The sequence below is a fragment of the Salarias fasciatus genome, chromosome 14 (assembly GCF_902148845.1).
Source record: "Salarias fasciatus chromosome 14, fSalaFa1.1, whole genome shotgun sequence".
NCBI classification, from domain to species: domain Eukaryota; kingdom Metazoa; phylum Chordata; class Actinopteri; order Blenniiformes; family Blenniidae; genus Salarias; species Salarias fasciatus.
In genome coordinates this window covers 4,451,917-4,462,373 of record NC_043758.1, presented here as the reverse complement: position 1 = coordinate 4,462,373, position 10,457 = coordinate 4,451,917, and the positions used below count along the sequence as shown (strand labels likewise).

Genomic DNA, 10,457 nt, shown 5'->3' with positions numbered 1-10,457 from the left:
GTGCTTGGAAAGAATCTTCTCTGCCAAACTCAGGAGGACATCTCAAAGTAGTCCCTGGCTGTTTTCAAGCCTCCTCCTCCCCCTCAGAGGTATGCATGAACCAACTAGCTGGAAGGTATCGGCTGCATTTACAAATGAATGGTGGCTGGCTGCAGGAGAACGACTTGTGTATTCAAAAGCACTGGACCACTTTGGCCTCTCTGGGTTTCCCAGGGAGGCCAGAAAATCCTGGTATTCCTAGTGTTAAAGCACGCAGTGTTGCAGTTGCGCCACTCATCCAGCAGGTGGCGCCGTCAGTCCAGAGTCTCTGTTGGTCCCAGCTGATTTTCCATCCTGCCCATTCATTCCTATGCAGTCAGTATTCAGTCAGTTACTGTACATCAAAGATCAGGTGATCTGCTCAGGGTGGAGGACAGAAAGCAGAGTTCACACTGGCTGTAGGCAAAATGTCACCGGAGTTACCAAAGGCTTTGCTGTTATTGATTAAAAATGTGCAGTTTTTATAATCTCAGTTACTATTCTTGCCCCTCCAGAACTTTTTATTTCAGTCTCTTTCTGTGTCGATTTTTCTTGGTGCTTTTTCTCTGAATGACGACCAAAAATTTAAAGCACACAACCAAGAATTCCAACGTTTGGTCCCAAAATGAGAAATGCTTCACTGGAAAATGTCTTCTTTCTGAGTGTCTCACTGAGAAGGAAATTCAAGTGGAACACTGACTGACATTCGGCTTTGGGCAAACTGTGTCCACATTTATTAAGACTCTGGGAAAAAGTGACTGATTCCTTCTTTCTGTGTGTGTGTGTGTGTGTGTGTGTCTCTGGAAGATGGGTTTAGGAGTGTGTGGGGGTCACTGTCCGACCCTGAAGGAAGGCTTTTGCTGAAGCAAACCTCTGACTACCATCTCGCTAACATCTGCTCATAGCCCCAGCTAATAAAAACTCAAGAATGCTGCTAGTCTGAGCGCTTTACTGCTTATGGGGCTTACTTCACTTTTTCCATATGCTGCAGCAGCAGCAGCATGGACCATCCGGCCATGTGGGAGCCGCCATCATCGCCTTCCAACAGATTCTGCTCTGTGTCTGCTCCAATTGTGTGAACGCAGGCGTCCAGCTGGAACTGCACAACACTCCGACTTACAGACGGGCGCTGGTCCAGCGAGGTGCCAGCATCCAGGCCCCCGGCTCTACTCTTGGCTATACGTGGTGCAGGAGCCGCAGCTCGCATCCATCTGCCTCGGATTTGCCACGTATTTTAGAGGCGGGAGACTGGCTTTCTCACGGCGATGTGAAATAGTGCGCGGTAGCTGCTCTGTGTGGCTGTGCCTCTCTGTGCATATGTGTGTGTGTGTGTGTGTGTGTGCTCGTGTGTGTGCACAGGCAGGACAATGTCACCTTGACTGCAATCTTACAGGAGGCATTGAGGGCGAACGGCATCTGTAGAGCACCGGACAGAGAAGGAGGGAAGGGGTGTAAGGTGTTTGCGTGTCTTTCAGGGGTGTGTGTGTGTGTGTGTGAGAATATGCCAAATGTGTGAGTGTGTGTGCTAGAGAGAGAGAGGGAGAGCGAGAGAGGGAGAGAAACACTGAGGCGGGTATAGCTCTCTCAGACAGCTCACAGTGCTGGAGGATCCCTCTTCAGACCCAGGCAGAGCGACGCAGAGATGTCAGGCGCAGCACACACAGGTGGGTCACGCAGGGCTGAGGGGACAGGTGAGACAGGTCAGGTGCTCAGCGTTCATCATTCCCACATTCTAAGGTTCATTTTCTATTTTTCTTTTTTCCACGTCACGCTCATGCAAAATCTAAAACACTCTTTATTTTGATGCACGTAGAGTTTGGACATGCAGGCCTGCAGAAGTGGCCTGAGGGTCATCGGGGTTGCTCATGTCATGTGTCAGGTCTGTGTCACGTGTGAGATGGCCAGGGACAACAAGGGGGCAAACACACGCATCCACACACCAACTTCAGAAACATCCACCTGATTTATCCTGCAGACTTCATCCACATCGAGTCTATTGTTGTTGCTTTTTTTTTTATTTCCGACTTCATTGTGAGACGGGAGGGGATGAGCTGTCTTGCAGATCTCCACGTGCGCCCGGCCCCGGCCCTCTGACAGGCAGCTCCAGACCGGCAGACAGCCGCAGCGGGACCTTTAGGCTCCCCTTTAGTGCTAATTGCATTCGCCGCTGCTGTAACGGGAGTAAAAGCCCGCCGCCGCATCCTTTCCTCTCCCGTCATGTGACCCAGCCGGGCGAATATATTTGCGTCCCGTTCATTTTGCTGGAGAAATGCAGCCTCAGCCAATCGCGTCTCGGCGGAGGCGTCGCTCCCTCTCTCCCTTTTTACTTTCTACCGTGGTGCCTTCACGAACCGTCGGAAAGCCTAAACAAGCCGGCTTTGAGGTTGATAGTTGTGCTTTTTCTCCATCTCTAATTCTTTAATTTCATTGTCTTTTACCAGCAACCACATGATTTATTTGCTTTTAATGGAGTTTCGCACAGGGTCTTGTTCTATGGGGAAATGTAACAAGTGTAGTGCAATTTCAGTTTTGTATCATTTCTGAGAATTTGTTTTTGAATTGCGAAAAAGACAGTTTTATTTTTAATACAAGGAAGTAATTTAGATTTTCTTTTTTTTTTTAAATGAGGATTAAAAAGTGGGACTTGCTCACCAGAGCGACACGCGCCAGTGCGCGCAGGACGTCAGATTTCCGGACTTGGCGCGGAGCCGCGAAGGCGTCGCGCGGCCCTGTGACGTCAGCCGCTCCCCTGCGCGTCCGCGTGCAGCCAGTCAGAGGAGGGATGCTCTGACCGCGAGACTGCAGCATCTTCAGCGACTCACCGAGCAGCACGAAGCGTCTCTTTCTCTGCGTCTTCCCGCAGCTCCGCGTCTCCGGACCCTCCGCGCCGCCCGCCGCCCCGGGGTGTCTCCACGCTCGGAGCACGACAGGATCACAAGAAAGAAAGAATAGAATACTCATTTCGGATTTTTATTTTTAATTTTTTTTGTATCATTATTATTGCTTGACCGACTTTCCTATTTTTTTTTCCTTCTTCTTCTTCCTTCGCTCCTCGGGTGATTCCGTCTTTGTCTTTCGGTTGTGTTTTTTTTGTTTTGTTTATTTATTGTTCCGTTTTGAGAGGAGCGCCACCATCCTGCACTGCCCGACATGAGCATGCTGGTTGCAGCGGAATGATACACATATCCTAGCACGCATATTGACGCTCCACTTGCACCATTTTTCCTCGGTAGTGTAGAAGACGCTCCTCCATCCGCAGAGCTCCCGGATTGTGTCCCTCTCTTCAGCCGATCGCCTCCTTTGCGCAGCATCTCTCAGCACGCACGGCGCACCACGGAGAAACGCGCAGCAGACCGACCCCGTCCGTAAGAAACAGGCGTACTTTTCCAATTCCCCAAAATCGCTTCTGCCTTCTCCAAGGACTCGCCTGCACGGCTACGCTGCGTAAAAAGACGGAAAGGGGGGATTTAAAACGCAAACGCAGCCCAAGCATCCAAGAGCAAGCTCGAAAATGATGGCCGGCGGAGCAGTACAGCAAAACGGCATTTTCTCAAATCCTCACCATCACAATCAACAGCCACACATGGAGTCCGACCCTCCGGACTCGCGTAAAAGACCACTGGAGACCCCGACGGAGGCCAGCAGCACCAAACGCACAAACACGGGAGGTAAGAGCGGCGATGGGGATGCGGGGCGCCGTGCGGGATCCGGTGAAAGCAGGTTGATGCAGGCGACGCGGAGGCATGGCACAGATACACAATTAGAAACGAGGCTTTCAGCGACCGGTCGAGAGTCTTAAATTCTGACCGGACGCGTTTTAATCTATTTATTTTTATTTTTTTAAAGACCGGGCCGCTATGAGCGACAGTCGTTTTCCATCAGCATTAGAATAATCACGGGTCGCTGCTTTTGATGGAAACAATGAGAGGGGCTGCGGGGGGATTTGGAGGGAAGACGTCGGTTCCCTTTCTTGCTCATCCTGAACGGTCCAGCCTCTCCAGACGAACCGAAACGGAGGATTTTAATTTATTTTTTTATTCCCCTCTTTAATGCGTCTCCGGAGCGGCCATGCTTGGAGCCAGAATGAGGATGTAAACAAGTGAAAGCCAGATCAGACTGTAGCTGCGGGATCGCGGCGGTTTCATCCCGTCGACGGATGACCTTGTGATAATCTCACACATCAGCCACCGTCGCCGCTTTGTGTACAATTATACAAGCGGATAAACAAGCGGCTCGTTTTAACAGCAGGCCTGTGGCGGAGCGGAGAGAGCGGAGCGGCTCTCGATGCGACACAGTCCGCCTTGCTGCACCAGCAGCGCCGCTTCTACCTCCTATCACCATGAGAATGCGTTTTATTTCCCCGCAGCTGTGCAGGTCATTTTTCCTCCCTCGCTTAAAAATGTCTGCTGATGTTTCTTCATTATTCTCTGGTTGGATGAAACCTGGATATGTCACCATGGTAATCACCATATTTGGTTTTTTGTTTACATGCTGTCATGCGCCAAGCATTCCCATCACCCGGCATTACAACCATCAGTAGCATATCGCGGCCATGCACTCCATCATGGACATTTGGACATACAGTACACCTTCAAATGAAACGGCAGTGTCTGCATTAGCTCAGATAAAAGATGTTTTCACGGCAAAATTATAAAAATGCAAGAGGAATTTCAATCAGTGTATGTTAGGAGACCCAGCCAGTTAAATCTGACAGTATAAACACATTCTACAGCTATTCTGAAGCATATGCATATTAGAAACAATCATTTTAATGCCATCATCGGGCTGATATGAGAACTGTTTAGAGCTACACCAGATTTTATCCCTGCCAGGCTCAGAAAGATATATATTTTTAAAATGTTAGAATAAATTGAACAGTTACTCAAATCTGAAATTCATAATAAACAAAAGAACTCCTTCCATATTTTTGTCTGTAGGTTTTATAGAGAGGAACCCTGAATGGGGTCAACATGCTTGTATTCCCATCACTGAATCTTATTAGTTACATTTAGCTAAAAACAGAAGGAGTTGTTTAGTTGCGAGGTGTTGTGTGTGTGTGAGAACTGCTCCGTCTCTTCGGAGTGCAGCAACGCTCCACTGAGTGGAATCCGGCCGAGTTCGTTCAGACGACTTCGCCCTGGCAAGGACGGAAGGGCCGGTCGTTTTGACAGATCCTCAAGGTCCCAGCAGGAAACATGGCAGCGGCCGTCCTCAGGAGGAGTAATCAGAGTGGGAGAGCGAGCGAGCCGGGCCGAGGGGGAGAGCTGCAGGTTCGCCAGTGTTTAACTGCAGATCGATGCAGCACTAAAGGCTCCTCCTCGCTGTATGTAAAAACCAAAGTCTGGCTCTCGGGGGACCGGCCTGCTGCCTGCGTAACCGTCGGGCCGCTTGAACATTTCCACAAATGAAAAGCTTGGAGTGGTGGTAATGGTGAAGATGATGAAGATGAGCACAGCCAGCCAGACCTTTACTGAGGCAGGGAGCAGCGCTGCACTGCTGCCAGGTCGACGCTTCCCCAGCCGGCAGCATCAGCCCGATGATCGGATAACATTTAGCCAACAAGCCGCGCACACACACACACACACTTCACCACAGCCCCCCAGGATAGGTGACAGAAACAAATCAGAGCTTGGCTTTTGGTCTTTTGCAAAGAGTAAATTCTGTTTCTAAACTATTTTTGTTGTAATTGTCTGATCTGGGAAGTCATGATATCTATGGTTGATATTTACAGGTTGAAATTCTGTGGATTAAAATGCTGGGATTAGCCTCAATAAGCAGTGACTAACAAAGCACTTTTCTATATGAGGGTATGTTTCTGCATTTCTGATTCTGAAGCTACACGTCCATTTGCAGTGTTAAAGTTAAGAGAAAGTGCTGCTAAGAGATCATAATACTGGTTGTTTCTCTGTATGATTAGTTTACAACACACACTCCCCCACCCCTGTGCTTCCTCTCTCTGTAGTGGCCTTCCTGCAGCCCCTATTTGAAACTGAAGGCATTGTATTCCCTCACCAAGAAACTGAGACTCATGGTAAGACAGACTTTGATTTTGATCTTCTACTTGTTTCTATTATTATTCTTATTTTCAATAATCTCTACTTTAACACCCTTCGATGCAGGACTCGAGTCAGCAGTTGCAACACATACTGTTCTTGTTTTTGTTTCTGAAGGCCAAATTCTGCAAAGTGGAGTCTAAATTCTAGGTTTCAGGTGGTCTGACTGATCTATAAATAGGATATAAAGTAACATGTAACACCTTCATGTTCTGCTCATGACTCAGAGTAATGCATGCTGATATTGTTTATATTGTATGTGCTCAGCTCCATAACATCCATTGTCATGCTTTTTTATACAAATTCAGTGTTTCTTTTGCCATGATACTCAACATTCCTGCACAGATGAGTGTTCTGATGACCTTTGACCTCATGCTAGCCATTGCCATCAAAATGCTGGGGGTTATGACTGCTGGTGTCTGACGAAATGTTCATTCCCAGGTTTTACTGTGCTTGATTTTCTGCTGTGTGACGTCTTCAGTATGCACCGCGCCGCTGCCGTTGGGTCAAGTTGATGCTTTGTTTTTTTTGTTTTTTTTGTACCTAACAGCGTTGAAATGTGAGCTACGGGTGTTTTCCTGTTTGTAAAGTGACTGTAAAGACGACAGAAAGAGGCGGTTTGCTGTTTTCACGGAGTGACCGTGTTTCATGAAACCGAACGGGGGATTCCTGAGAGCACGAGACGATCAGCGAACCGCGGGACGGCATCGCTGTAAATCGGCCGATCCCCTCATGAAAGGCGGCCGCTCTTAAAGATTGGGGGTGGGATCATTGAGTCGCTGCTGATGCCCCCCCCCTCTCGCCCGACCACCCCTCTAATCCTGCGAACCAATCTCATTGTCATCACTGCACCTCCTCTCACCCCTCGCCCGGCCCAGCGGGGCGCCCCCTCCGGTATTAAAGGAATTCAGATTTCCTCTCATCATGTACATTCATGATTAGAGACAACTTAGCAGGCTCATGCTTAATATTTGATTGTTTCAGACGGATCCATTTAGATTATGCACAAAGCCAGGTTTGATCACAGTGGACCCGATGTGTGAGAGCTTCCATGTTCTCTCCCGAGCTGTCTTTGCAGGTGTTAAGCGTTTTTATTTGTTTGGGATTTTGTTTCTGTTTTTATTATTATTACCTCGGCGACATGCCGTTATGAGCGAAACCTCTGTTTTGTTGTGTAGATTATTCACGTAATCAAATTGCCCCCGCTCCATAACAGCCCGACGTGACTGAGGTTGAGTTTCAGAAGAGTTTACGTCGTTTGTTTCGAGTTAAAAGCTTTTCCGTGAACAGGCGGCTGCAGTGAATCGACACACAAGGACACTGCCAGTAGAAAGTAACTTTAAATCTCCTTAAATCAGTTCGTTTGTCAAGAACCACTCAATGCAGGGACGCTCCGTTAAAATTTAAAAATCACTTCTAACCCTGGGTGTGATTTGTTGAGCTGGATGGGAGGATTAACACCAATTCTTCATTTCTATGATCTCTAAACATCAGATGACGACGGCAGATCTGACTAAATAACACAACAGACATGTGGAGGAAGAAGTAGCTGTAAATCGTTGTGTTTTAATCAAATTTACATCATTTCCTCTGTGTTTAATGCTCTCGAACTCCCATTCTCATGCAGAAATATCCTGCAATGCTTTAATTACACCAATCACATCCTGCTTTCAAGCCTTTTTATCAGTGCAAATCTTTCCATTAAGCATTCCAGAAGGAGCAGTTGAGTAGATGCTGTAGGTGGAAAAGCAGAATTCAGTTCAGTCAGCTGAAGGAGTCTATCTAACCACGATACCCAGCAGCAGAGTCCGACATGAAACGAAATGCAGCTTCCAGGGGAAACAGAGAGAACTGCTTGTATAAGCCATTAAGAAGTGTTATGTAAGCACAAAAAAATAAATTGGATGTTTTTGTTTTTAGTTTTATGTAGGTGGTTAGCTACCCAGCATAGGAGTGGGACACTTACAGGTTTAAAAGGCTGGAAACAGTTTTTACTGCGTTCATCACTTTGCATGACAGGGAAGTCCTGCGTCTGAGATAGAATACATTCATTTAGTAAATGGATGGTCTGGCGGGGAGGGAGGGGGGCTCGAAACGCCCTTGTAAAGTGACATGAGGGGACTCAGACGAGCAAAACACCGGAAGATGTCTCTGTGTGTGTGTGTGTGTGTGTGTGTGTGTGTGTGTGTGTGTGTGTGTGTGTGTGTGTGTGTTAGCTTTCCGGGATGACTCCTGCTGTAAATACTGACCTTGTGGAGACCGGTAGTTCTCCGCCGCGACCTAATGAGGCCCGACGCCGTTCCTGAGGTTTCGCTTGAGGTCTGGGTCTGCCGGTTATGGCCAAGGTTTGGGTCGAACTCCCCACAATGAATCGACGTTAATGCACTGCTTCGGACACTGAGAGGGGTGGAGCGTGGGGGGGGGGGGTAAATGAGATATTGCACTGCTGATGGATACACACACACACACACTCCCGCTGTGAACTGGGCCTTGGCCTGTGATCATATCGATCTTAGTGTTCTCGGCTGGAGATGAGCTCTGCATGTTTTTTGGTGGCCGTCTTTACAAAAGGAGGGCGTCTTTCCTTCACCCACCCACCGAAGAGGAATTTACACCTGAACGCATCGAAAACCTGTTGGAGTAACTTTATATTCTCCGTCACGTCGGATCATTTTAAACCAAATTAAATAAAGTGTTTCACTTTCCCGTCTAAATTGCATTGCTGTTAGATTATTTTGAAGCATAAGTTTGGAGAACCTTCGTTGTCTAAATGATCACCTTCATAAAGACGGAGCCGCAAAGCGAAGCTTTACAGTACGAAGTGAGCAGATAAGTGTGGGACTGGAGACCAGTGTTTGTGTGACGTGAGTTCTGGATCTGACTCTGGAGCTCCGGCCCGGCCGGAACACGGCGTTCTCCTCTGCGACGCCTGTTTTGTTCTCTCTGCTCTCTCAACTCTCTCCTCTTCCTCTGCTCCTCATCCATACTAATCATGCTCTACTTCAGACCATCACGACTGCGCCCTCCTCCTCCTCCTCTTCCTCCTTCTCCTGTCCTTCCTCACCCTCTTTCGCCCATCGCCTCGTCCTCCTCCCGCCCCTCCCTCATCAGTCGCTGGCTGCCATTGACGGCGCTCGCTCTGCAACTGTTTCCCGAAGCCGTCGATCGATCGGCGGCCGCCGCCGGCGAGAATCGGCCACCAGTAGCTGCAGCTCGCCTCCTCCTCCTCCTCCTCCTCCTCCTGCTCCCCTCCTTTCTGTTTTTTCTATCCACTGCGTCAAACTAAAAAAAAAAAAAAAAAAAAAAAGAGAAGGCAGCCATTGTGCAGGGTGGGGTGAAGGCGGAGAGGTGGGAACAGTCCCTCCATTGGCGGAGCGAGACGTCGGTCGCGGCGCGCCACTCGCCGATAGGTGCAGAGAGCAGGGCGGCGTTGAATATGGATGAGGGGGCGATGAAAGGGCCGTCGCAGGGAGGACGACCACTTTGAAGGGAGCCCCCCCCCCACCACCACCACCACACACACACACACACACATACACACACATCCCCATCCCCCTGAAACGGGCTCGGACCGTGAACAATACACACCGATTTTCACACACACCCACAGAAAGAGCGAGAGAGAAGCCGGCTGCTTCGGTAATCTTTGTCTGCCGCCGCGTCCACTTCGATTTCTATGCGGACTCCATGATGACGGCGAGGGTTTGGGCGAGGGAGGCCGCCGATTGGCTCGCCGCTGAACCTCTATTCAAACTGATTTCCCACCGCGGGAGGTTGTTTGTGTGACAAATCACGCAGTGGGCTTCCTCTCGATGCTCGTTTTTTCCTTTCTTTCGTCTCTTTGACCTGAAATCTTACCGATTATTGCCCGCCGATTGAAAAGCAAAGCAGCCATTTTTTTTCCTCCTCTTTGAAGAAATATCATATTTTTATTAACTTTAAGCCAAAAAAAAAGGAGGTTGTGAAACCGAGACTGTAACCAGCCAGCAGCACCGCTCTAATCAGGTCACTGGGTTGCACCAGTACGAAGAAGTTACACTCCAAGAAACTACTTTTCTCATTTCTCCTCCAAATATTTGATGATTTATGCGGCTCGCGCGAATCTCCGGTGATGAAATAATTAATAAAAGAAGAAGTGGAACGCCGTCTGCGCGCCGAAATGTCAACTCCAAATTGAACGAACGGCATGGGAGAAGGGAAGGATGGAGGTGGAGGGAATGATAAAAATAGAGAGATTTGCTCCTGCTTGCCTTCCTCGGCGAGCGCCTCGGTGTTTATGGCTGACGATGGCCGTCTTTCAGAGCCAAGACAGCTGGTCAGAGGCTCACTGCTGGAGAGCTTTACGTCTGTGTGTGCGTGTGTGTGCGTGTGTGTGTGTATGCGCGC

The 10,457-nt window shown here is 48.8% G+C and overlaps 1 protein-coding gene across 3 annotated transcripts in view; it reads left to right on the top strand.

Moving 5' to 3' along the window:
- Window positions 1-1,600: 1,600 nt before the first annotated feature.
- The window catches only part of nova2 (NOVA alternative splicing regulator 2), a 69,382-nt gene continuing 60,525 nt past the window's right edge, over window positions 1,601-10,457 (top strand). Inside the window, exons 1-2 of one of the 3 annotated variants that reach the window (XM_030108805.1) lie at window positions 1,601-1,682; window positions 5,981-6,049. In XM_030108805.1, the coding sequence (XP_029964665.1) occupies window positions 1,661-1,682; window positions 5,981-6,049 (91 nt within the window). In that variant the 5' untranslated portion in view covers window positions 1,601-1,660. Of the gene's footprint in view, window positions 1,683-3,301; window positions 3,687-5,980; window positions 6,050-10,457 lie in introns of those variants that run through there. The other 2 variants (XM_030108803.1, XM_030108804.1) reach the window with 2 other exon arrangements.